Source organism: Salvelinus alpinus, chromosome 20, assembly GCF_045679555.1.
Source record: "Salvelinus alpinus chromosome 20, SLU_Salpinus.1, whole genome shotgun sequence".
Lineage (NCBI taxonomy): Eukaryota > Metazoa > Chordata > Actinopteri > Salmoniformes > Salmonidae > Salvelinus > Salvelinus alpinus.
The window spans coordinates 27,275,236-27,302,876 of record NC_092105.1 but is presented as its reverse complement, the minus strand read 5'-3'; the positions used below and the strand labels follow the sequence as shown (position 1 = coordinate 27,302,876).

At 39.6% G+C, this 27,641-nt stretch overlaps 2 protein-coding genes across 10 annotated transcripts in view; one reads left to right on the top strand and one right to left on the bottom strand.

The window, feature by feature from the left end:
* Positions 1 to 4,523: 4,523 nt before the first annotated feature.
* Positions 4,524 to 9,044, bottom strand: LOC139546602 (dual specificity protein phosphatase 19-like). Its single transcript, XM_071355163.1, has 4 exons — positions 8,640 to 9,044; positions 8,266 to 8,312; positions 8,022 to 8,174; positions 4,524 to 6,619 (listed from the first exon to the last, which is right to left on the bottom strand). The coding sequence occupies exons 1-4, from the start codon at positions 8,860 to 8,862 to the stop codon at positions 6,401 to 6,403; spliced, it is 642 nt and encodes a 213-aa protein (XP_071211264.1). The 5' UTR covers positions 8,863 to 9,044; the 3' UTR covers positions 4,524 to 6,400.
* Positions 9,045 to 9,515: 471 nt separating this feature from the next.
* LOC139546610 (nck-associated protein 1) overlaps positions 9,516 to 27,641 on the top strand; it is a 69,886-nt gene continuing 51,760 nt past the window's right edge. For 4 of the 9 annotated variants that reach the window (XM_071355184.1, XM_071355185.1, XM_071355183.1 and 1 more), the window contains exons 1-3: positions 9,516 to 9,810; positions 22,217 to 22,234; positions 23,372 to 23,482. In XM_071355184.1, coding sequence (XP_071211285.1) covers positions 9,691 to 9,810; positions 22,217 to 22,234; positions 23,372 to 23,482 — 249 coding nt within the window. In that variant the 5' untranslated portion in view covers positions 9,516 to 9,690. Of the gene's footprint in view, positions 9,811 to 22,216; positions 22,235 to 23,371; positions 23,483 to 23,966; positions 24,021 to 27,641 lie in introns of those variants that run through there. The other 5 variants (XM_071355189.1, XM_071355187.1, XM_071355188.1 and 2 more) reach the window with 2 other exon arrangements.

Genomic DNA, 27,641 nt, shown 5'->3' with positions numbered 1-27,641 from the left:
CCTACACTGTAAAAAGTTGCTGCCTAACTCATTAAAGAAATTGAGTAGTGGCTACTCAAACATCTCTAATGGTCAGTAGAACTCAAATCATAAAAGTGGTACTAACTCATATGTCAATATGATTTTTTTCACTTAATGTTTTTCCATAATGTTAACAAATGTTAAGTTATTCAGTAAATGTAACTTTATTGATTTGTGTTCTGCTAATGTCAAGTTATTGCGTTTTTATAAGTTATGATTATTTAATATTTTAAAATCAATCTAACATTTATTAAATAAGTTGTTCTTAATTGATTCTATTATGTTTTACGTTTTTACTTAAAATAATAAAGTAGTAGTCAGTCACATTGATAGCTGAGTAACAATTGCTTGATGTATCTGTGTTGTGCTGATTATAGAATTAAACTTTTTTGCAAGTGATGAATACTTAATAGTGCTACATGGCTCTGTTTTTAGAGGATTGAGGGTAATTCTTTATTTTTTTACTTTATGATACTTTTATACAATGTTGTATGCATGTTTGAAGAAAGATAAGTATATTTCTAAAATAGTATTAAGCAGTTTGTTGTGCTATGAGGTGTAATTGCACATGTTGAACAGATATCAAAACCGCCAGGCAAATTGATGTTCAATAATGAGACAAGCCATTCTCACCATCAACAAGGTCATGTGCACGCCTCTAATGGCAGAGGATAATGCAGCATCCTGTAACATACTGTAGCCGTGGGAAGTAAGGTTGCTTTTTTTCACAAAAGTAATAGTCCTGTATTAGCGTATATATCTTCTATCCGTCTGCTACGCCAGCGTGTGCAAAAGTATGTAATTCTCAGCACCCACAAAACAGTTAAATATTTACAACTTAAAAATATAATCATATGGGTCACTTTATGACACAGATCAAAAATATAAACGCAACATGTAAAGGGTTGGTCCCATGTTTCATGAGCTGGAATAAAATATTGCAGAAATGTTTCATATGCACCAAAAACGTATTTCTCTCAAATTTTGTGCACAAATTTGTTTACATCCCTGTTAGTGAGCATTTCTCATTTGCCAAGATAATCCATCCACCTGATAGGTGTGGCATATCAAGAAGCTGATTAAACAGCATGATCATTACACAAGTGCACCTTGTGCTGGGGACAATAAAAGGCCACTCTAAAATGTGCAGTTTTGTCACACAACACAATGCCACAGATGTCTCAAGTTTTGAGGGAGTGTGCAATTTGCATGCTGACTGCAGGAATGTCCACCAGAGCTGTTGCCAGATAATTTAATGTTAATTTCTCTACCATAAGCCGCCACCAATGTCGTTTTAGAGAATTTGGCAGTACGTCCAACCGGCCTCACAACCGCAGACTACATGTAACCACGCCAGCCCAGGACCTCCACATCCGACTTCTTCACCTGCAGGATAGTCTGACCAGCAACCCGGACAGCTGATGAAACTGGGTTTGCACAACCGAAGAATTTCTTCACAAACTGTCAGAAACCGTCTCAGGGAAGCTCATCTGCGTGCTCGTCGTCCTCACCAGGTTCTTGACCTGACTGCAGTTCGGCATCAGAAACGACTTCAGTGGGCAAATGCTCACCTTCAATGGCCACTGGCATGCTGGAGAAGAGTGCTCTTCATGGATGAATCCCAGTTTCAACAGTACGGGATAGCGTGTATGGCGTCGTGTGGGCGAGCGGTTTGCTGATGTCAATGCTGTGAACAGAGTGCCCCATGGTGGTGGTGGGCTTATGGTATAGGCAGACATAAGCTACGGAAAATGAACACAATTGTGCTTAATCAATGGCAATATGAATGCTCAGAGATATCGTGATGAGATCTTGAGGCCCATTGTCGTGCCATTCATCCGCCACCTCATGTTTTAGCATGATAATGCGCAGCCCCATGTTGCAAGGATCTGTACACAATTCCTAGAAGCTGAAAACATCCCAGTTCTTCCATGGCCTGCATACTCACCAGACATGTCACCCATTGAGCATGTCTGGGATGCTCTACATTGACGTGTATGATAGAGTGTTCCAGTTCCCTCCAATATCCAGCAACTTCACTTTTTTAAGGTATCTCTGATCAACAGAAGCATATCTGTATTCCCAGTCATGTGGAATCCATAAAATAGGGCCTAATTTATTTATTTCAATTGATGGATTTCCTTAAATGAACTGTAACTCAGTAAAATCCTTGAAATTATTGCATGTTGCATTTATATTCTTGTTCAGTGTACTTTAACTATTGAACACTGGAATACTTTGAGTTGGGTTACTCCAATTGTTCTAGGAAACGGGTTCCCCCCCCAAAAAATGTTAGCAGAACTGATTACTTTCTACAGTTTATAAAAAAAACTATTAAAAGTTGTAGTCTGTCAGAGACAATGTGAGTGTACAAAACATTATGAACACCTGCTCTTTCCATGACATAGACTGACCAGGTGAATCCAGGTGAAAGCTATGATCCCTTATTGATATCCCTTATTGATCACTTGTTAAATCCACTTTAATTAATGTAGATGAAGGGGAGGAGGCAGGTTAAATAAGTCGTTTTAAGCCTTGAGACCATTAAGACATGGATTGTGCATGTGTGCCATTCAGAGGGTGAATGGGCAAGACAATAGATTTAAGTGCCTTTGAACAGGGTATGGTAGTAGGTGCTAGGCGCACCGGTTTGTGTCAAGTACTGCAACGCTGATGGTTTTTCACACTTAACAGTTTCCCCTGTGTATCAAGAATGGTCCACCACCCAAAGGACATCCAGCCATTGGAGTCAACATGGGCCAGCCAGCATCCCTGTGGAACGCTTTCCGACTCCATATTAGGAAAGTATTCTTAATGTTTTGTATAGGTTAAGTTGAAATATTGAATGAACTGAATGACATTATAAATACCTGCATAAATAATTAAATCCTTTAAATCGTAAGCCCTTTATTGAAGTGCACACTATATGTAGTATTTAGCCTACAATATATAGAAACTTGACTCTTTTTTATTCTCTATTCAGCGCACTGACATTCACTCTGACTACAGCGTACAGTTAATGATGCGTTGATAAGGGCAACGAAAGTTTCAGCACTTGCCTTCTTCGCTGATGACAGACACCTTCTGCATCTCTCGAGCGACCTTTTGAACCGCATTTTTAATGACGGCGCTCGGTCCAGCTTCGGTCAGGTGGTCCTCGTTCTCTGCTGTCCAAACCGGTTCTTCTCGCTCGGTGACTATGACCGAGACAACTGCCGTTTTCCGTCGCGTGAGGGTCGAAGAGAGAGTGCCCATGTAGAATACGGAATTCCCCGCCGAAACTTGTCAACTTGTGAGAGGTACAGCCTTCCCGCGAGCGAAACCTCACAGCGATAGAAAGCCCATGGCCACACCTGTTGGATGCAATATTCGCCTGTGGATTTTTTTCTCACAAAATATGAAGCATGCCATACAGCCTAGTTGTAGCCTTGTAGTAGTTTCGTGGTGTCACTTCCCAGCTCGCTGCTATTGATGTTCAGTAGTCTAAACACAGTTGTCTTTTCTACCACAGCATCCTCTCGATTAGGCTGCAATATTAGAACCGCTCTGTTGTGATTGAACGTGACTAGCATACGCGCAAACGGCATTTGGCATTATTGTGCCCTATTCAAACATGTGAGTGGATAGTCAGATTAATATAATAGTTAGTTGAAAACGTTTACATGCTTTGCGAGAAGAACGACTCCCTAATGATCCTGTTTACATGGACACATCTGACATCAGTACCTGATGGGACTTTTGCTAAATGCAGAAAATCGCCAATCAAAATAAACGTTCTAACACAGTGACCATGTTATTTTTGCGAAGCATATTTGATTATGAATTCGGACATATAAAGTCTGGACATGAAAACTATTTCTAAAATGCATACTTTTATTTTTTTGTGAACACACTTCACTCGCGCATAAGAGGGACGTTTGCGTTGCTGGTCCTGGCACATGCGCAGATTAAATACACCGCTTGAACTCCGATTACTCTGTATAGATGTCCTAACAATTCGAAATATTGTTCAGAAAACCAGGTGTTTTAATCGGCGTATGTTTACTTCGATTTTGACCTTATGCCGAATAGATAAGCAGAGTAAGGTGTTTACGTGACTATTTACATACTCTGCTTTATGCCAGTATCAGGTTAATATCGAATTATTCGTGTGCATGTTAACATACTTAATGTGTAGGCTAATAATAATGTTCTAATCATCAAATTACACTGCTTTGACGATGTGTGATATTAAGCCCATTAATCGAGTGCATCTGTCCAAAGAGTTTAGTCCTGTCTAAGTAGCCTATAGCCTGCTAAATGTTATATTACATGATTATAACTTGTTTATAAGTGGTTATTATGCATAAGGACATAATACTGCCATTGTAATCAGATGTAATTAATGTCACGATAATCAGCCAACAAGGATAGAATAGGATAGAATAACTTTATAAACTCAATTGAATGGAGATAAACTCTTCAGTAGCAATATTTTATTCAAACATTCTGAATTTACACACACACATTGATCCAAAGGGTGCATTTATGCATTAATCAACATAGGTTCTTAACAACACAATTCACACTAGTTCCCGAAACATATATTATGTTGTAAATGTTAGCAGTAGCCTAGCCTACATTGAGTATGGAAGAATAATTAACTTCAATAATTATATGTTTACATTCTAGAACAAGAGTTCATAACATTTTATCAAACATGTTCATATAAAAGAATTTAACATTAATAAAGATCATATTTCAAACACCCACAATTATAGTAATTTTTTTTGCAATAAAAAAAACCAATTTTAAACTTATAATAACAACATCAAAAATAATGCATGTCTGTTACAAAATCATGGAAGTACATTATAACATTTAAAATCTAGCCTCCAGTATATTATTATCTTAGCTTATTCAACGTCGCATAGATCAGGGGTTTTCAAATTTGGGGGAAATATTTTTGGGGATTTTATGTGAAAAAAAATGTTTTTATGAATATCGCTGCTACAACAGAATACCATCGTGGATACTATTGTTAAGTCTCTGCGTCCAGTATGGAGGACGTTAGAGGTAATTTCACGAGCCAATGCTAACTACCGTTAGCACAATAACTGGAAGTCTACAGGAACCGTTAGCATGCTAGCTAGTATGCTACCATCTGACTCTGGGGAAGTAGATAAATGGCTTCATTGCCAAAATCTCGAACTATCCCTTTAATATGATGCTAATTACCAGGTTATTTTCTGTATAGAAAATTCTTAGGCCGCCGTTTCGGGATGGAAAAACAGTTTCAGTGTCAACTTAAACTACCAAAACCAGATAGAAAGCATGCAGAAAAGATATTGAACTATGTATAGTTTTAAGTAGTAGCATCTTTTAGAACTAACAATCAAATAAAAGCTAGACAGTCAGGGAGAATCGAAAATTCCAGGGCACATGCACATTGGTTTAATAATGTTTGAGCAGAAGCACACAGCGGTAGCCACGGCAAAATGCATAGAATTGCTGGAAATTAGCTTAAAATCTGCTAAATGTTCTCTCAACTCAATGGAAAAATATGTAGAATTGCAGAAAATTTGCTTCACAACAGCAAGTTGAGTCGAGTTTACACTTCCAATGAACTGTAGGGAGGTCAAAATAATTAAACAGTCTACCAAATCTATTCATTTAAAATTGATTACTTATACTTTCAATTATCATTCACCTGATGATAAGATGAGACAATACATTATTTTACTTTTGCTAACAAATGATGGGGCAAGGAAAGTTTCTGAAATCCCTTGCCATAGATAACATCCCAACATACAATAAATAATATGTTAAGACAAAGTAAGAAGATGTCCATAATATTTCTTAAACCAAGATTTAAGTTAATAAAATTAAAACTATATTAAATAATACAGTTTAGTCGGTTTTCTCGAACTTTCACCTCACACGTTTTGGTACAAAAAAGGAAAGACTCAAAATGAACTTAAGAATTGTTGCACAGACATGGTTCATAAAGTTGAGAATTGTATATTTATACCTTTATTAAATTGTGGCCTCATACCACCCTCAGTGGTTTATAGAAATTGATAACAGAGATGTTTAACTATTGAATAACACTGGACCCACAGTGTATATTGATAGGCCATTGTAGGGCTTTTGAAAAAATTTAGTCTAATGAACACCTCAACATGATGTTGGGGTACCTTGGGTATTAGGGGTCTTAGTAAGATCCAAAATGACACCTTATTCCCTATATGTTGCACTACTTTTGACCAGGTCCCCAGCGCATTATACCGTATAGGAAAATAGGGCACAATTTTGGACACATCAGAATGGCCTCCTTGTGAGAAACAGTGGCTGATGATGAAATGCATTACTCTGGCTCTGGAGGTGTTGCTGTTGTTGCTCATGCATAGCCCACACCATTGGCTTCTATGCCCCCTTTCAGTTTGAAACCTTTCAACTGTTCAAGAAACCCTGGGTTTGGACACGTGGCTGGCCGAGCCGATTTCACCAAGGTAAACGCATCATTGAAAGGCTTTCCTTCCGTGGACATCAGGTATCCAATGACGACCGAGGCTGACCTCGAGACTCCAGAATTGCAGTGAACCAACACAACTCCTTTCTGAGGGGGAAGAAGAGAGAAACAAGCCTTATGTTAGTAGAATGTGCACAAACAGACTTCAGCCCAGCTTGAACAAAAAAGTAATCAGGTGGTCAATTGAGGGACTTAATTAAAAAAAATATGTTCCTTACCCCAGGAAACCTGTTGAAGTGTCCTGGGGTAAGGAATGTTTTGGGGGTATGATGCATTATGTCAGTTTAGTGCTATCCAGTCCAAAAGAATGAGACCTGATGTGCTCGGCTGCTTTAAATTTGAATCCCATGTCTTCAATTCACACAGGTCAATCTAATAAAATACTTTTATGCTAATCACACATAATGGGAAAATTTCAAGCTATAAGGTGATAGAGTTATTCTCCCACTTAGCTAAAAGCAACATGGATGCTTTGATTAGGCAGTTGGAGTTACCCCTGCATCCCAGATTACATAGGGAAGTAAAAAGAGCCACTGACCTCCATTCAACAGAGAGTGGAAACTTATTTCCAAAAGGCCCAGTCATTGTAATCATAAACCTTTGGTGAATTTGCAACATGTGACAGTGTCAGGTTGTTGCGTGATAGGCACAGCGATTTGGTAAAAGGTTGTATAGTAAACAAAGGGCCACTAGTGATAAGATCTTTCTACAACAGGCTAAATTATGCATGGTGAAAACTCAGCCATGTATTATTTACTACAGAGTGGATACAGAGGTAGGGAGGATACCTAGATACCTACTGGTAGGGAGGGAGGCCTTACATTGGCTCACTGCTGTCCAGTATCAGATATATGCCAGGTCATCAACTTGAACACTCAAAGAAATTACTATTAAAGTAAAGTAATTTTACCTACAGTATGTACTGTATACAGCAAAGTGATTATCAAATAAAATTGTATTTATCACATGCGCCGAATACAACCGGTGTAGACCTTACCGTGAAATGCTTACTTACAAGCCCTTAACCAACAATGCAGTTCGATACATGGAGTTAAGAAAATATTTACCAAATAAACTAAAGTGAAAAATAACAATAACGAGGCTATATACAGGGGGTGCCGGCACCGAGTCAATGTGCGGGGGTACAGGTTAGTCGAGGTAATTTGTACATATAGGTAGGGGTAAAGTGACTATGCATAGTTTCTCCTTGATATAAAACATCTGATTATTAACGTATGCCGCTTTCTTTACAACCACCACATCATGGAGACCGGTATCAATCATAAAAATTAGCAAGTGTAAATAACTTTCATGATGTGTCATCTTTCATGATGAGTAGGAATGTTGAAACTGTCAGGTAAGATGAATGCAGTGAAAGATACGGTATTAAAGCATAAAAATAAAGAAAACAGCGAAAAGGAAACTGGATATTGCAGCCCCCAATTAGACTATATTAGCCTGCAATGTTGTGAAAACACATACAACTTACCTCTGCATTTGCTTGGTCTATGAATTTTGAGCACTCTTGGAAATAGGATGTTATGTCAGTATCAGGAACATCCAGAATGCTCAGTGTTTTATAAATGAACAGGTCTGGAAATGCGTTTTCAACACCATAGGCTACATTCAAAATGTGGGACACCTGAAATGGAGGAAGAACATTTATGAAACACCAAAACAAGACAGAAAATTGTATTAAATATAAAGCTTATCTCTATGACATAAAACAATACCTTATATTTTCTCAAAGTGCCAAAGTCATGTGCAGCATCTTGTGAGCCTACAACAAGAAAAAACAACCATCAAATTGTGAGCCTGTAAGAAATTGTTTTAAATTGAAATATTTTTAACTGAGCATAGATATTTTTATGATATTTACTTCAGTAATGATAAAGATGTTATTTTTTTCAAAAACATGAGTTTAAACGGTATATTGAGGAAAGATTAAATGTGTTTACATGCAATAATATAGTAGACTCAGTCTCAGAGACAAGAAACTGAAAACGTAAGGCCTCATATCATACTGACAGCTACAGTATGTGTGTCTGTGTAGGCACCTGTCAATTATCCCCTGTCAATAACACACATCTCATCGACATCCACTCACCTAATAGTAAATAAGGTTTAATAACTCCAACTTGTACGTCCCAGCTGTTGTCCTGCACATAGCCGCATGCTGTCTGAGGCTGAGTTTTATCCTCTACAACATGTATAGTCGACCCTTTCCATGTCTCAATAATCCTCCTGCCGCTCAACGTCGTCACGCGGGTGCATTGCTTTCTCAAATTGGTCTTGGAAAATGTCTTGATTTCCTGGGCAAGAGACTGCATCGCCTTTGTTTTCTCAAAACAAAGCAAAGGAGAAAAAAAGAATCCAGTGTTAGATTGGTCTGCCACTCTACCAGTCTAGGCTACTCCATTGGATGTAATGTTCACAGTGCCTAGCTCCTGGTTCAAATGGACTCCTGCGTGTTGATGGGCAGGTTTTGTCAACCCCAACTTGAAAATTGAGAACTCAGATTAGTCACTCAGCCTTTATGGGGGCCAGAGTATTTTTCTAGGCGTCACAGATGTCACTATCACATGATGCCATCATTGTGTGTGTGTGTGTGTGTGTGTGTGTGTGTGTGTGTGTGTGTGTGTGTGTGTGTGTGTGTGTGTGTGTGTGTGTGTCCCATAGGCTATTCAGTTTGGTGCAGTGGTATAGTATTTCAAAGTCTATTTTACATGCTGTCATCATAATGTTCAAACATAACTGAGGATTTTGGACATTAATATAAAATATTCACATTGAGACATCCAGCCACACTTTATTGTTGCCTTTTTAATGTAGGCCTTCAATGTAGGATCAAATACTTGAGAACTATTTTGTCGTGGGTGTAGCCGCCTACATATAGGCCCATATTCCTTCCCTAGAATAAAATGCTGGTCACGTGACGTGCATTTGGATTGCAGGAAACAGCCTGTCAGCCTCGTTTTCGTAAAATAGGACAACACCTAGTAAAAACCGCGACGGGAGAGAGGAGTGGGGATTGGCGAAACCGCTCCACCCACAGAATGGGCGAATTGTAACATTGTAGCACTGGAGTGTCACTATTTTCACAACAAACAAAACGCGGCAGCAATTCTACAACAAATATTTTACAAGAATCAGTAGCTATGTCGGCAACACTGTCGCGCGGCTCGCTCCAACCTGGCCAGCAAAAACTGGCCGAGAAATTTACCATTTTGAACGACAGGGGCATCGGAATGCTCACTCGCATCTATAATATCAAGAAGGTAAGATACCAGTGTAATTCTTCGGTTCATAATAAATTGTACTGCATTCAAGAGATTGAAAGATCAAACACCCCAAAATCATATGTGGTGTATGGCAGAAACCTTTGTTTTGAAACCCAAAGCATGACAGCTACGGCTGCAGAATGCCAGTCAAGGCCCTCTTAAAAATGTGTTGCAGATAAGCTAACGTTATTTGGCTAGCCAAGCCCACTCATCAATAGGACAAATAAATCACTGTTTTCTGAGATTGGTCTATTTCAATCTTCGTGTAAAAAGAATAATAACTCATAGGCTACTTACTGAAAGCTATGGTTCACTGGCTTGAAATAAAATAGTATCTCACTGAAATAGCCTATAATGTAACAACATGCCTAGCTTTGCAGTAAATGTTGTGCTTGATGGCTAGCTAGCTACATAGTTTCTGCTGCATACTTGCATAAAGCACCACAATATTAGTCAAATAAATTGACAAAGGAATGCTTTTCTAGGTTCTTTAGCCAATGCTAAGATTGAAGTCGGAGATCAATATAATGGGAACACATTTATAATCAGTCAGATTAGCAGTTACCATCTGACAGACACATATTGGCACATAATGACTGAAGCATACTACTTACTAACCAATGGCACGGCAGTATCTACAGTTGGTATACATGTATGTTATATGGTTGTTACGCAGTTGTTATAAATGCCTGATGCACCGGAGCACATACTGTATAGGTCCTGGTTTGAAAAACATTCAGTAAACACACATTTTCCTGGGATAGAAGGGAGAAGTATTTTAAAGAAGCCACAGTTTTACAGGTACTTATGATTTGTTTGTTACACTTACTCATAGTGATAGTGGGGATGTTGTGATATACTGATTCCATACTAGGGCCACTTTCCTGGACACAAATTAAGTCTAGTGCTTTTTAGTCCAAGACTCTTAATCTGTGTCTGGGAAATTGGCCCATGGTGTTTAATTTACTAATTGTAAAAACCTACAGAGAAAACCACTCTTAGTAGCATTATTACTAGTGTATTAGTATTCACTATTAATTTATAATAAAAAAAGTCATCAATGTTTATTGGTTGCATACACAGTTTAGCAGATATTATAGTGGGTGCAGCAAAATGCTTGTGTTACTAGCTCCAAATGATGCAGTATAATGTCAAACAAGTACACAAATAATCAAAGAGTAAACAAGTTACAATAAGCAATCACGAATGTCAGGATGAATCCAATTTAACAACTCAAATAGCACTGTAACAGTAATAAAAATGCAATCTATATGTTTGTACACCGGAATACTTTTCACAGGATATACTAAGAATGATATGTACATCAGTAGATATATTAGAGTGAGCAATGTCAAGAATCCAGTATATAAATAAATATGCAGTGTGTATAAACAGTGTAACTATGTGTGTGTGTGTGTGTGTGTGTGTGTGTGTGTGTGTGTGTGTGTGTGTGTGTGTGTGTGTGTGTGTGTGTGTGTGTGTGTGTGTGTGTGTGTGTGTGTGACCTGATAGACGGCTAATGATGTCTGTTCAACAGTCTGATAGCCTGGTAATAGAAGCTGCTTCTTAGTCTCTCTGTCTTGGCTCTGATGCACCTGTACTGATTCCATCTGCTAGACGGTAGCCAGGTAAACAGTCCGTGGCTTGGGTGACTGATATATTACTTATTCATAGTGGGGACTGGCGAGGTGTGTCATGAATGGCAGATTCCATACTAGACGTTAGGTTTGGGCGATATACCATTTATAACGTATACCGAGGTATTTCGAAATACCAAAGGTATGATTTTCAATAGCATTAAAACAGCAGCAGCTCTGGGGGTGCGTGCTACACCACTGTTTATAAATATAAGTATAACTATATGAAATTTATATCTAGCTCAGGGCTCCGGCTATGTATTTGGTTTGCTAACTTGCTAGCTAAGTGGCTAGATGTAATGATCAAGCTTCTTGGTTACAGCAGAAACATTCAATCCCATCCTGGATCAAGATCCCTGCTAAAATTGTTTTGTGTGTCCCTTGTGTGCACTTCCAGTAATACCGTATACCTCAGTATGGTACAGAGACAGTATGACAATCTGTGTACCAACCAACCCTACTAGACGTTTCAGTCAGTGTAACAGAGAAGAGCATTCTTAGAGTGTAGCAGTCCATTTTAATGACTTTGATACAGTGACAGTCAGTCCTTTAATGATGAGAGAGAGTACTGTGTTGGTGTCCCAAATGGCACCCTATTCCTTATATAGTACACTACTTTTGACCAGGGTAGTGTACTATATAGGGAATAGGGTGCCATTTGGGACAATAACTGGGTATCAGAGATTCTTTGCCGACTTGGCAGCAGATAGAAGGCTGTCCAGTGTGTAGCTGAATGGAGGCTAGTGGAGAATCATGCCTCTCTGCCTTGACTGTCTGTCTGCTAGTACCCTCCAGCCAACCAACCCTTGTGCTGAGGGTCTACCTGGCCTAGTAGGCCTATCCCTTTATAGGCACCACACAAACATCTTCTGTGTCTCACTCCCTCACTCCCAACTCTCAATTCAAGTTAGATGTGATAGAAACATTAGCATAAAAACATTATGCAGATACAGAATTCAAACGGAAAAAACGTACCCCAGGACACAAGATGACTATCATGATGACCACAAGATACAGGATTGTCACTACACGCAAGAGCTTAGTTGTGTGACGATTTGTCACTCTCTGTTGCAGTCAATTTGTGTGTAATATTCAGCCTATTACTCATATATTTCCATTTATATACCTCAGTTTTTATGTTCAGCATGACACAATAGGCTACATGCCAAAGGTTTTATACCCATGGTACATTTCTTGTTTTATCAAAAAACATACTGTACTTATTGAAACTGTGGCGGCAGGTTGATGCTTGTGCATTGAACTAACAGATCTGTTGCTTGGCAACTGGTAGGCATTGATACTAGCTGACAGAAGCATTTAGGAAGAATCTCAGATGTCTTTTTCTGTTTCATCTGTGATTGTAGGCTACTGTGATTGTAGGCTGGTGCAAAGGCCTACCTCAGTAAATCAAACAATTGTACACTTCTGCAGTAGTCCTACGGCACACGTTTACTGCCCATTCCTACCGCACAAGCCTTCTAAGCATTTCACTGTTAGTCCACACCTGCTGTTTACGAGGCATGTGGCAAATACAATTTAATTTGATGTAATACTACTACCACAGGTGTATCCCATTACTCTAGTCTACTGCACAAGTCTACTAGGCCTACCTCATTAAATCAACCTGCTTAGACAAGCTGCTTTATCAAACAGAATTAAACAGACAATTCATCCAAAATAGAGATCTATTGTATTTTGTTCATATCCACTCGGCAAGTAACGTGAATCTGAAGATTCAGTGGCCAACAATATGGGATTATGTACCAAGAAGAGCCTATAGTTTAGCATTAACATTGTTGACAGCAAAACAATGAGACCCCTGCTATGACAGCTGGCTGCAAGTTGGACACTACTGTCTGGGCCAGCAGTATTGCTTTTTATATTGATTTAACTTACACAACCATCTGATTCCCATGATAATATTTCTGTCACGATAATGTTTATGTAGTGTATCAGTGTCACAGAGTGCAATATTTGTTTTTAAAGTGAGTAACCGGTATAATGCTTTACGGTGTAGTTATAGTACATTGTAAGACTTGTCATAAACATGTATGACCCCCTTATAATGCAATGTAGCATTTAAAAAAAGAATTTGTTCGTTTCCAGAATTATCAAAAATAACCTTGTTTGTGGAGAGGGGAGCTTCTTATGACGTCATATAATTGAAGGGGAAATCTAAACCGGAAGCAGCCCAGGGCCCCTCCTCAGAACCCTCCTAGTCTTTACAGAGACAACAGGAAGCTCACTCTTATCTAGGATGTTCTTATGCAGGACTTGTCAGTGGAGAGGAGATATATATCAGGGAAGATGGTACTGTACTGAAGGCCTACTGTATCTAGCATCTTTAGAACTCAGCCTGAGAAGAATTACATTAAACTATGCACCCAACAGCAATATAGTGGAAGTTTAACTGGCAGTATGGACCCCACTGTATGGTAGTTACATTTATTAGAAAAGAATAGCAATACACAGTTTAATCCCGACGGGAAATACTGTACTTACAGAGACACAGTCACAAAAACAGCAATCAATGTAGTAAAAACAGATAGCAGTACAGCAGAAAAAACATAAATCATCCATCCATATGTCAATAATCAGTTCAACAGTTCATTAGTACACTGATGTAGTGGGTGATAAAGGAATTCAGTTAGCTCCTTTGTATTGTGTGTTTCAGTCTGAGTCCTAATAGACAAGAGTCCTAATAGACAAGAGTCTTAATAGACAAGAGTCCTAATAGACAAGAGTCCTAATAGACAAGAGTCCTAATAGACAAGAGACTGACTGAGAGTGCAGGGAGGGAGGGACTCTACTATGCGGTCAGAGGGAGGGTCTCTTATGAGGAAACAGCCTTGACCTCAGTCTGTTACTCACTCTCCAATGACCCTGTTAGCATTGGGAAAGCACTGGTGAAGCACTGTTACAACTGGAGAAGCACAGTTAGCACTGTATTAGCACTGGGAAAGAAATGTTCGCCCTGGGGACGTCAGTACACTGTCAGTCCTGGAAAAATCACCTGGTACCGACAACCTGGATGATGAATTGCTTAAGTTGGTAACGGAATACATTGTGACTCCTGTTTGCCACATGTTCAATTTAAGCCTAAAAGACGGTGTGTCAGGGAGGTAAAGGTAATTCCGCTACCCAAGAATAGCATAGCACCCTTTAATGGTTCAAACAGCCGACCAATCAGCCTGTTTCAAGTGCTTAGCAAACTTTTTGAAAAAATTGTGTTTGATCAAATGCAATGTTATTTTACAGAAAATTAACAACAGACTTTCAGCATGCTTATAGGGAAGGGCACTCAACATGCTCGGCATTGACACAAATGACTGATGCTTGGCTGAATGAAATTGGTAGTAAGAAGATTGTGAGAGCTGTTCTGTTAGACTTCAGTGCAGCTTTAGATGTCATTGATCATAACCGATTGCTGAAAAAAACGTAGATTTGCATCCTCTGCCTTATTATGGATTGAGAGTTACCTATCTAATAGAACACAGAGGGTTTTCGTTAATGGAAACTTCTCATGCACATTCAGTTGAGTGTGGTGTACCACTGGGCAGCCGGGTAGGGCCATTTTTGGTTTCTGTTTTTACAATTGTTTTATTTTATTTTATTTTTTACCTTTTTTTAACTAGGCAAGTCAGTTATGAACAAATTCTTATTTTCAATGACGGCCTAGGAACAGTGGGTTAACTGCCTTGTTCAGGGGCAGAACGACAGATTTTCACCTTGTCAGCTTGGGGATTCGATCTTACAACCTCACGGTTACTTGTCCAACGCTCTAACCACTAGACCTTGAATAACGTCTGTGTGTCTACATATGCTGACAGCTCAACAGTATACACGTCGGCTGCAGCAGTAAAATAAATAACTGTCACCCTTAGCGTAGATCTCCAGTCAGTTTTAGAGTGGGTAACTAGCAATAGGCTGGTGCTAAATATCCAAAAATATCATAATGTGGTGATTAAGCAAGTTGAGGAGACTAAACTGCTGGGTGTAACACAAGATAGCAAGCTATCATGGTCAAAACATATAGACTCAATGGTTGCTAAAATGGGAAGAGGTCTGTCGATTGTCGTGACTTGACTTTAACATTAATCTGAAGACTGTTATTTATCTAACTGTGTTTAATTGTTTAATTGTTACCCGATTTTCAATTAATCATGTAACAATTAACTCATTAGGATCTGGGGCACCACGAGAGCAGTTCTTTAAACAGTTACCATTTCCCGAATTAAACTCTAAAAGGTCTTTACCTATTACGTCTATAAACAGCCAACTTATTAACCTTTCATTGCTACCCATCCCGGATCCGGGAGCATCCTCATCAAAAAAGCTGACTAGCATAGCCTAGCCTAACGCGACAGGGATATCATATAATATAATTTTCATGAAATCACAAGTCCAATACAGCAAATGAAAGATAAACATCTTGTGAATCCAGCCATCATTTCCGATTATTAAAATGTTTTACAGCGAAAACACAATATGTATTTCTATTAGCTAACCACAATAGCAAAAGACTCAACCGTATATTTTCACAATTTTTCTACCGCATAGGTAGCTATCACAAAACCGACCAAATAGAGATATAATTAGTCACTAACCAAGAAACAACTTCATCAGATGACAGTCTTATAACATGTTATACAATACATTTATGTTTTGTTCGAAAATGTGTATATTTGAGGTATAAATCATAGTTTTACATTGCAGCTACCATCAAAAATATCACCAAAGCAGCCAGAATAATTACAGAGAGCAACGTGAAATACCTAAATACTCATCATAAAACATTTATGAAAAATACATGGTGTACAGCAAATGAAAGATAAACATCTTGTGAATCCAGCCAATATTTCTGATTTTTTTAAGTGTTTTACAGCGAAAACACAATATAGCATTATATTAGCTTACCACAATAGCCAAACACACAAATGCATTTATCAGCAGCAAAAGGTAGCGATCGCAAAAAAACAGCAAAAGATATAAAATTAATCACTAACCTTGACCAACTTCATCAGATGACAGTCCTATAACATCAGGTTATACAATACACTTATGTTTTGTTCGAAAATGTGCATATTTTGAGCTGCAAACCGTGGTTATACATTGTGAATATGTATCATCGATTCACCAGAATCTACGGAGATATTTTGGACACTCACCTAATCTGACCAAAGAACTCATCATAAACTTTACTAAAAAATACATGTTGGACAGCAAATGAAAGATACACCAATTCTTTTTTATTTATTTTTTTATTTATTTTATTTTTTTAAATTTTATCCCCTTTTCTCCCCAATTTTCGTGGTATCCAATCGCTAGTAATTACTATCTTGTCTCATCGCTACAACTCCCGTACGGGCTCGGGAGAGACGAAGGTCGAAAGTCATGCGTCCTCCGAAGCACAACCCAACCTAGCCGCACTGCTTCTTAACACAGCGCGCCTCCAACCCGGAAGCCAGCTGCACCAATGTGTCGGAGGAAACACCGTGCACCCGCCCCCCCGGTTAGCGCGCACTGCGCCCGGCCCGCCACAGGAGTCGCTGGAGCGCGATGAGACAAGGATATCCCTACCGGCCAAACCCTCCCTAACCCGGACGACGCTAAGCCAATTGTGCGTCGCCCCACGGACCTCCCGGTCGCGGCCGGCTGCGACAGAGCCTGGGCGCGAACCCAGACTCTGGTGGCGCAGCATAGCACTGCGATGCAGTGCTCTAGACCACTGCGCCACCCGGGAGGCCCGATACACCAATTCTTAATGCAACCGCCGTGTTAGATTTTTAAAAACAACTTTACCATAACAAACAGATTACGTTATAGCGAGACAGCGCCCGCAAAAAGGGCGGAAAACAGGACTCTACATTTTCCACAGAAATACGAAATAACATCAAAAATGGTTCTTACTTTTGCTGAGCTTCCATCAGAATCTTGTACAAGGAGTCCTTTGTCCAGAATAAATCTTTGTTTGGTTTTAGAATGTCCTCTTCTCCTGTCGAATTAGCAACCTTAGCTAGCCATGTGGCGCGAACATGCCCATCTTCTCCTGACGCAAAGAAAGGAAAATGCCAAAAGTCGCAATAAACGTTGAATAAACTGATACAACTCGGTTGAAAAAAACTACTTTATGATGTTTTTATCACATCTATCAAATAAAATCAGAGCCGGAGACATCCACCGTCTATACCGAACGCTTTTCAGAAGCCAATGCTGGTGTCCTTCCCGCGCCTAGGTAGAGAAAGGAAATTGTGATCACGTCATTCCAAGAGCTCTTGTTCGACCTCAGATCAAGCTAGACACCCCATTCCACCTTCCACTGCCTGTTGACATCTAGTGGAAGGCGTATGCAGTGCATGCAAATCCATAGAAATTAGGCAATTGAATAGGCAGGTCCTGGAACAGAGCATCGTTTTCAGATTTTTCACTTCCTGTCTGGAAGTTTGCTGCCAAATTAGTTCTGTTTTACTCACAGATATAATTCAAACAGTTTTAGAAACTTGAGAGTGTTTTCTATCCAATAGTAATAATAATATGCATATTGTACGATCTAGAATAGAGTACGAGGCCGTTTAAATAGCGCCCCCCTATTGACAAGAAGTTTTAATCATAACTCAGTATTCAATGACTGGAGACTTAATACGCTAAAAACAGGTCCCTAACAGAATGACAACAACATGGATGCTTATTAAAGGAGAGATGGAGAGGGGGTCTGATTGAAGTTATTCATTGCAAACCTGACCTGACCTATTTGGATTCTTGTGGACAGTCATGACACCATGATAGGGCATTGCTCTGCCGTCTTGACATCTCAGTTGACCAGACCGGTCCTACAGGCCCTACTTTTGTCACACCTGGACTACTGCCCAGCTGTGTGGTTATGTGTGGCAAAGAGAGACATGGGTCAATTGTAGTTGGTCCAGAACAAAGCAGGACGTATCACACTTAGACGTACACGGAGGACAAGTGTCAGTAACATCCATGTCAGTCTCTACTGGCTCAAAGTTGAGGAGATATTGACTGCATCACTTTTGGTCTTTGTGCGAGGTATTGATATGTTGAATGTACCAAATTGTCTGTTCAAGCAGTTGGCACACAGTTTGGACACTCATCAGTACAACACAATACATGCAACCAGAGGTCTCTTCATAGGTCACTTCACAGTCAAGGTCCCAAGGTCCAGAACCAGAGGCTGGGAACCACATATTTCTGTGTCAAATCACCAATTGGCAACCCATATTAATTGACACATGAACAAACATTACAATGATTCACTATGGTAATTCAATTATAATTATTCCGGCGTTCTCTGCATTGTGCATCACATAAAGAGTGAAAAAATAACAATCATTGGATTGTAGTATTAAATATGACTACATAGAACTCTGCCACCCCAGGTAACTCAAGCTAGCAATAAAACCAGATTTAAAAACCAGATAAAAGAACACCTTACTGCACAAAGGGGACTGTGAAGACACACAGCCATTTTATATATATTGTAATGTGCACTGTATTATGTATTAGACCTAGATATTGTGTGCATGTACTGATATGTAGGCTATGTGTGATGTTTTAAATTGATGTATTTACGTCCTTTTCTGTACTATGTATTATATCATGTTTTATGTGGACCCCAGGAAGAGTAACTGCTCCTTTTGCAGCGACTAATGGGGATCCTAATAAATACCAAATACCAAAGTGCTGCTCATTAAATAAAATTAGACCAACTTACCTTAACTAGGGTCTCAGACCATGGTTGTGTAGAGAAATATATTTTCTGTTTACTCCTTTTGATTTTGCACATTTTTAAGGGAAATACAATATGTACAACAAAGTGAATTTTGTCATTTTACTGTTAGACATTTTTTATATTTTTTGTATATTGCAATGTATCTGGGAAATTAACAGTACAGTGAATCAAATGATCAAATCTGTTGCCTTCTACTTTACGGGTTGTGCGCATTAAATGTATTAGTCCATATTCTTTTTAAGTTCATTGGTAGATGGTTCATTTGATTGTAGGTTCCTTGGGTTTACTTGCATGTTTCTGTTCCTACTTGTACTAATCAAAGACTACCTTACAGTGAGCTCCAAAAGTATTGCGACAATTACACTTTTTTTTTTGTTTTTGTGTGTCTGTAACTTTCTCACTAATCATTATTCACGATTCATTCAGGACTATCCGTAATCATGGTAGCATCCACATTAATGTAGAAGTGTTTAGAAACATATTCTGTTCTTATTTACAATAAAAGTGACTCCTAAATGACACAATACATTATTTACCATTAATTTCTATTTGGGCATAAAATAATCTGAAACATAACCAAAACAAGCAGCAAATACATCCAACAAGGTTGTAGCGTCATAAGCTTGATGTAATCATTGCGTGCTAGGATTATGGGACTAAATACTAAACTTTTGACTACTTTAATACACATACAGTGCATTCGGAAAGGATTCAGACCCCTTCCCCTTTTCCACATTTTGTTACGTTACAGCCTTATTCTGAAATTAATTACATTAAATAAATCTCATCAATCTACACACAATACTCCATAATGACAGTGAAAAAAGGTTTTTATAAATGTTAGCACATTTATAAAAAATAACAAACAGAAATAACTTATTTACATAAGTATTCAGACCCATTGCAATGAGACTCGAAATTGAGCTCAAGTGCATCCTGTTTCCATTGATCATACTGTTTCTACAACTTGAATGGACATGATTTGGAAAGGCACACACCTGTCTATATAAGGTCCCACAGTTGACAGTGCATGTCAGAGCAAAAACCAAGCCATGAGGTCAAAGCAATTGTCCGTAGATCTCCGAGACAGGATTGTGTCGAGGCACAGATCTGGGGAAGGGTAACAAAAAAAGTATGCAGCATTGAAGGTCCCCAAGAACACAGTGGCCTCCATCATTCTTAAATTGAATAATTTTGGAATCACCAAGATTCTCCTAGAGCTGGCTGCCCGGCCAAACTGGGCAATCGGCGGAGAAGTGCCTTGGTCAGGGAGGTGACCAAGAACCCGATGGTTACTCTGACAGAGCTCCAGAGTTCCTCTGTGATGGGAGAATATTCCAGAAGGACAACCATCTCTGCAGCACTCCACCAATCAGGACGTTATTGTAGGGTGGCCAGACAAAAGCCACTCCTCAGTAAAAGGCACGACAGCCCACTTGGAGTTTGCCAAGAGGCACCTAAAGGACTATTTCTCTGATATCGCTGCCAAAGGTGCTTCAACAAAGTACTGAGTAAAGGGTCTGGATACTTATGTGTCCAGACATTTTTGCTTTGTCATTATGGGGTATTGTGTGTAGATTGATGAGGGGGGGGAAATTATTTAATTATTTTTAGAATAAGGCTGTAACGTAATAAAATGTGGAAAATGTCAAGGGGTCTGAATACTTTCCGAATCCACTGTATAAGTGAATTTGTCCCAATACATTTGGTCCCCTAAAATGTGGGGCCTATATAGACAAAGTGCTGTAATTTCTAAGCGCTTCACCCGATATGGATTTATACTGAACAAAAATATAAATGCAACATGCAACATTTTCAACAACTTGACTGAGTTATAGTTCATATAATGAAATCAGTCAATTGAAATAAATTCATTAGGCCCTAATTTACAGATTTCACATGACTTGGCAGGGGCGCAGCCATGGGTGGGCCAGGGAGGGCATAAGCACACCCACTTGGGAGCCAGGCCCACCCACTGGGGAGCCAGACCCAGCCAATTAGAATGAGTTTTCCCCACAAAAGGGCTTTATTACAGACAGAAATGCTCCTCAGTTTCATCAGCTGTCTTGGTGGCTTGTCTCAGACAATCCCGCAGGTGAAGAAGCTAGATTTTGAGGTTCTGGGCTGGTGTGATTACATGTGGTCTGCGGTTATGAGGTCAGTTGGACTCACTGCCAAATTCTCTAAAACGACGTTGGAGGCGGCTTATAGTAGAGAGATTAACATTATATTATCTGGCAACAGCTCTGGTGGACATTACTGCAGTCAGCATGCCAATTGCACGCTCCCTCAAAACATGAGACATCTGTGGCATTATAGAGTTGCATTTTATTGTCCCCAGTACAAGGTGTACCTGTGTAATGATCATGCTGTTTAATCAGCTTCTTGATATGCCACACCTGTCAGGTGGATGGATTATATTGGCAAAGGATAAATGCTCACTAACAGGGACGTTAACAAATGTGTGCACTACGTTTGAGAGAAATAAGCTTTCTGTGCATATGGAACATTTCTGCGATTTTTTTTATTCCAGCTCATGAAACATGGGACCAACACTTTACATGTTGCATTTGTATTTTTGTTCAATATAAATACCCTCAAATTAAAGCTGACTGTCTGCCGAATCAAAATTAAATTGTCACTGTCGCAATATTATTGGAGGTCACTGTATATCCTTTCTTAAACTTAAAGCCTTGATACTCTACAGTCTACTGTGTTACTACTCTAGGAGGAGTGTCTCCACCATAGGCTGAGCTAGTTGTTGAACAATGCTTTTACAAGCAGCACATTAATTATTGTGCACAGTGTATAAAGCCAAACTATTCCTCAACAAACTATCCTGGAAGTAAAACCTAAAGCCTTTTTCATGTAGATGCATGGTTCTATGTTTTAAACATGACTCTACCTGTATTTACCTGACTTTACCTGTGTTTACCTGACTTTACCTGTGTTTACCTGACTTTACCCGTGTTTACCTGTGTGGTTTTCTCTCTTTCTATCACAATGCTTCCCTCAGCAAGGACAAGTTTGGAAGGTTTGCTCAGCTCTTCCCTAAATCTCTCCCTCTACCCTTCCTTTCTTTCCTACCAGTATCATGTCCCAGAATTACTTGTATGCTTTTCAGTACTAACAACCTTCACAATTCAACAAACAGGCCCATCCCAAGTTGCAATTGAATCTCTCTGATTATTTCACTAGGTCAAAATAGATATCATAATTGCTACTGTGAATTTTTTCCAGTTTATTTCTTACATGATATCTAACAGTTGCAGACTATCTAGCTTGTTATGAAAAGCGGTGAGCAGCTATAGCCTAACAATTAGAGCAGAATACATTATTTTGGTTTGTGAGCATCAAATTTAACAGTTTCACAGTTCCAGGACATTTGCACCACAAAAACAAAAATAATGTATCTTTAGGGATTGAAGATCAGGCAATGGGAAGACATAGGGCCTAGTTGAATTCAGACACTTCATTTTGCAATTCAACACAGCTCTGCTCTCCTCTGCAAAATGAAAATGTTCCCTGCATGGATCCATGGCATCATATCACTAATCTTAAATCCAGTCTTGATCATATGGGGATTTGAACATTTATAACTGTTCTCATACTTCTATCAAGCTCATATTGTTTCTTTACATGTCTGTCGGCTGTACTGTGTTCATTTGAGTGTATTGCGAACCTCAACTCTTACGTGTTATAGACTGAATACTAAAACATTGCTATTCCTGTTTTGTCAGGCTGACGTGCATGCCCAGTGTCATATACCATACACCACCCTACCTCAAACATACATCTGCAAACTTTTTGTTGCTTCTAACATCTAAAATGTAACACACAGTTCAACTATCTTCTCTCCCAGTAGGAGTATGCCTATGCACTGCTTTCTCACTAACTGCTCTCCAACCTCCCATACACCACTCTGTCAGTAGAAATGTATTCTCTCTCTCAATGTCTCTGTATCTCTGTGTCTCGCTCGCTCTCTCGCTTGCTCTCTCTCACACAGTCTCTCTCAATGTATTTTCAAGTCGTGACCGAAATACCACTTTCTTAATTTGACTTATCATCCTATCACTTCTTATCTGCCAATGTTTTGTTGTTGATATGTTGTTAGTATTATTGTTGATGCATCTTTAGCATTTGTCTGTGTTTTTGGCCCTCTTCATTATAGGCTTGTGGTGACCCCAAAGCCAAACCATCCTATCTAATAGACAAGAACCTGGAGTCCGCTGTCAAGTTCATTGTCAGAAAATTCCCAGCAGTTGAAACACGCAACAACAATGTAAGTCTGTCTTTTGCATGTATATTACATATATATTACTTTCTATTTAAGCTCATTTTAAGCCTTGGTATCTATACTATATGCAGTCCTTTCTCTATTGAACTACTAGGTCTGTGCAATACATTTTGTGTTTTGTCATACTTTAATTAAAGCATGTTTTTTATCAAATAGGAATTGTAAATTAAATTCTATCTGAGATTCATCATCCTATCTTTTCAATATTGGTGTACCACCCACATGTACATTTCCATAAATGTTATGTTATGTATGCTAATTCTATCTTTATAGCTAAACGTTTTCAATACAACTAATATATTCTCACCATGTTTGTCTTTTCAAGTATTTTTTCTCCCCAATGCTCAGCTATCACCGTTGGCTGGCTTTGTATTTTGTTAGAAATGTTAAATTGCTTCTTTGGTGTAGCTGTGATGTGTTTTTCTATGTTGTTGTACTTTTTGCTGCAGTGTTTTATGTTTTACTGTTTGTGTTTTTCTTTTGCATGCTAAACTTCTTGGCTTTTTTCTGGAATATTCTTTTGGTAAGTTGAAGCTCCTCATAGTTCCTTTTTTTTCTACGGAGTGGCTGCAGATCCGGCTTTTCTGGACTTTATTTCTCAACAGCTAAATGTCCCGAAGCTTCTGAGCATGTGCAGGATCCTCTCCTTTGCTCCTAGAGAACAGGCTAGTCTGGCGAAGGTGCTCTTTTAATAAAGTTAGATCAAAGTTTAATCAATGTCTGCAAAAACACAGTGATAGTATTCTACATAACAAAACCGACTATAATAGTATAACATTACTGTAAGACAAAAACACCATGGTAATTTCTTATGAGATTTTAGGATGATTGAGCAAATGGTTGCATTTTTCTCTCATGTGGCCAAAACTCAACAGGGCGCGCCACTAAGCAAAATATGTGTTTTGATTGAAACTAAACACAGGTAGACTATGCTACAGTGTGTTAACACCATCTGCTATAAAATTTGCTCACTGCATTCGGAAAGTATTCAGACCCTTTAACTTTTTCAACATTTTGTTAAGTTACAGCCTTATTCTAAAATTGATTAAATACTTTTTCCCTCAATCTACACATGGGGATGGGGAATGTTGCTGCACAGCTATTTTCAGGTCTCTCCAGAGATGTTCAATCAAGTTCAAGTCTGGGCTCTGGCTGGGCCACTCAAGGACATTCAGAGACTTGTCCCGAAGTCACTCCTGCATTGTCTTGGCTGTGTGCTTAGGGTCATTGTCCTGTTGGAAGGTGAACGTTCACCCCAGTCTGAGGTCCTGAGCGCTCTGGTGCTGCCACCACCATGCTTCACCATAGGGATTGTGCCTGGTTTCCTCCAAACTTGACAGTTGACATTCAGGCCAAAAAAATCAATATTGGTTTCATCAGACCATAGAATCTTATTTCTCATGGTCTGAGAGTCCTTTAGGTGCCTTTTGGAAAACTCCAAGGCTACATTCCAAACACATAAAAGACACACCCAATCCCCTCAGTCCTCAAATTAAGTTGACACTTCTGATGACGTATCATGACGTCTGACGAGTATACACTTGCAGGGCGAGGGAGGAAGGAATGATTTTTAAATGGACCGCCCTTGCCTGGAAATTCGTCGCTCGTTCATCCAGCGATGATTGTGTTTTCAGACACCGGTAGCTTGTGGGTGCTTTATATGCGCTACAGTCAATTATGATTGCATGTCTACTTATATTAACTATATAATTATTAATATAGGCGTACTGTATGATAGCTTGCAAATTAATTAGCTAACTAACGTTAGCCTGCCTAGCTGGAACATCTGAAGAAGGAAAATGTTTTATTTCTACAATTTCCAAAAGATAACCAAATAAAAACATCATTATGTTTACGAGAAGTGTTTGTGCCGTCATGTGCATTAGTAGCACAATTTCTAACCTTTTTACATTCGTTTTTACTTACACTTGTATGTTGACTTATCCATATTGACGTTGAAGTTTAACATTTCGGCTGACTTTTCTTACCGAATGTACAATCATCGCAAATTGAATTATGGGGCGTTTCAGGCCCTGAAGTGAACATAATTGTACATTCGCAAACTAGATCAAAAACGAGGGCTGAGGGGCTTACGTTGCAAACTTCCCTTGTTTGGCTAATCGTTTGGACCGACGTCCAAGATGGTGACGGGGAGTCCCCCAAGGGCATAAGGCGAGGCTAAGTGAACGAGGGTGTGTCTTTTTATGAGTTTGAAATGCTGCCAAAGTGGGCTGTTATGTGCCTTTTACTGAGGAGTGGCTTCCGTCTACAGAGATGGTCAGAGTGACCATCGGGTTCTTGGTCACCTCCCTGACCAAGGCCCTTCTCCCCCGATTGTTCAGTTTGGCCGGGCGGCCAGCTCTAGGAGAGTCTTGGTGGTTCCAAACTTCTTCCATTTAAGAATGATCGAGGCCACTGTGTGGAAATGTTTTGGTACCCTCCCCCAGATCTGTGCCTCGACACAATCCTGTCTTGGTGCTCTACGGACAATTCCTTCGACCTTATGGCTTGGTTTTTGCACTGACATGCTCTGTCAACTGTGGGACCTTACAGTCGTGGCCAAAAGTTTTGAGAATGACACAAATATTAATTTCCACGAAGTTTGCTGCTTCAGTGTCTTTAGATATTTTTGTCAGATGTTACTATGGAATAGTGAAGTATAATTACAAGCATTTCATAAGTGTCAAAGGCTTTTATTGACAATTACATGAAGTTGATGCAAAGAGTCAACTTCAATATTCTTTTTCAAGACCTCTGCAATCCGCCCTGGCATGCTGTCAATTAACTTCTGGGCCACATCCTGTCTTATGGCAGCCCATTCTTGCATAATCAATGCTTGGAGTTTGTCAGAATTTGTGGGGTTTTGTTTGTCCATCCGCCTCTTGAGGATTGACCACAAGTTCTCAATGGGATTAAGGTCTGGGGAGTTTCCTGACCATGGACCCAAAATATCGATGTTTTGTTCCCCGAGCCAATTAGTTATCACTTTTGCCTTATGACAAGGTGCTCCATCTTGCTGGAAAAGGCATTGTTCATCATCGAACTGTTCCTGGATGGTTGGAAGAAGTTGCTCTCGGAGGATGTGTTGGTACCATTCTTTATTCATGGCTGTGTTCTTAGGCAATATTGTGAGTGAGCCCACTCCCTTGGCTGAGAAGCAACCACACACATGAATGGTCTCAGGATGCTTTACTGTTGGCATGACACAGGACTGATGGTAGCGCTCACCTTGTCTTCTCCGGACAAACTTTTTTCCGGATGCCCCAAACAATCGGATAGGGGATTCATCAGAGAAAATGACTTTACCCCAGTCCTCAGCAGTCCAATCCCTGTACCTTTTGCAGAATATCAGTCTGTCCCTGATGTTTCTCCTGGAGAGAAGGGGCTTCTTTGCTGCCCTTCTTGACACCCGGCCATCCTCCAAAAGTCTTCGCCTCACTGTGCGTGTAGATGCACTCACACCTGCCTGCTGCCATTCCTGAGCAAGCTCTGTACGGGTGGTGTCCCGATCCCGCAGCTGAATCAACTTTAGGAGACGGTCCTGGTGCTTGCTGGACTTTCTTGGGCGCCCTGAAGCATTCTTCACAACAATTAAACCGCTCTCCTTGAAGTTCTTGATGATCTGATAAATGGTTGATTTAGGTGCAATCTTACTGGCAGCAATATCCTTGCCTGTGAAGCCCTTTTTGTGCATAGCAATGATGACGGCACATGTTTCCTTGCAGGTAACCGTGGTTGACAGAGGAAGAACAATGATTCCAAGCACCACCCTCCTTTTGAAGCTTCCAGTCTGTTATTCGAACTCAATCAGCATGACAGAGTGATCTCCAGCCTTGTCCTCGTCAACACTCACACCTGTGTTAACGAGAGATTCACTGACATGATGTCAGCTGTTCCTTTTGTGGCAGGGCTGAAATGCAGTGGAAATGTTTTTGGGGGATTCAGTTCATTTGCATGGCAAAAAGGGACTTTGCAATTAATTGCAATTCATCTGATCACTCTTCATAACATTCTGGAGTATATGCAAAATGCCATCATACAAACTGAGGCAGCAGACTTTGTGAAAATTAATATTTGTGTCATTCTCATAACTTTTGGCCAGGACTGTATATAGTCAGGTGTGTGCCTTTCCAAATCATATCCA

Bases quoted from the DNA above. Each gene is read 5' to 3' on its own strand.
- LOC139546602 (XM_071355163.1), bottom strand. From the start codon at position 8,862: ATGCAGTCTCTTGCCCAGGAAATCAAGACATTTTCCAAGACCAATTTG. The intron at 8,313-8,639 runs GTGAGTGGATGT...TTCTTGTTGTAG, and splicing joins TAAACCTTATTTACTATTAG to GCTCACAAGATGCTGCACAT. The intron at 6,620-8,021 runs GTAAGTTGTATG...CTTCCCCCTCAG, and splicing joins TAGACCAAGCAAATGCAGAG to AAAGGAGTTGTGTTGGTTCA.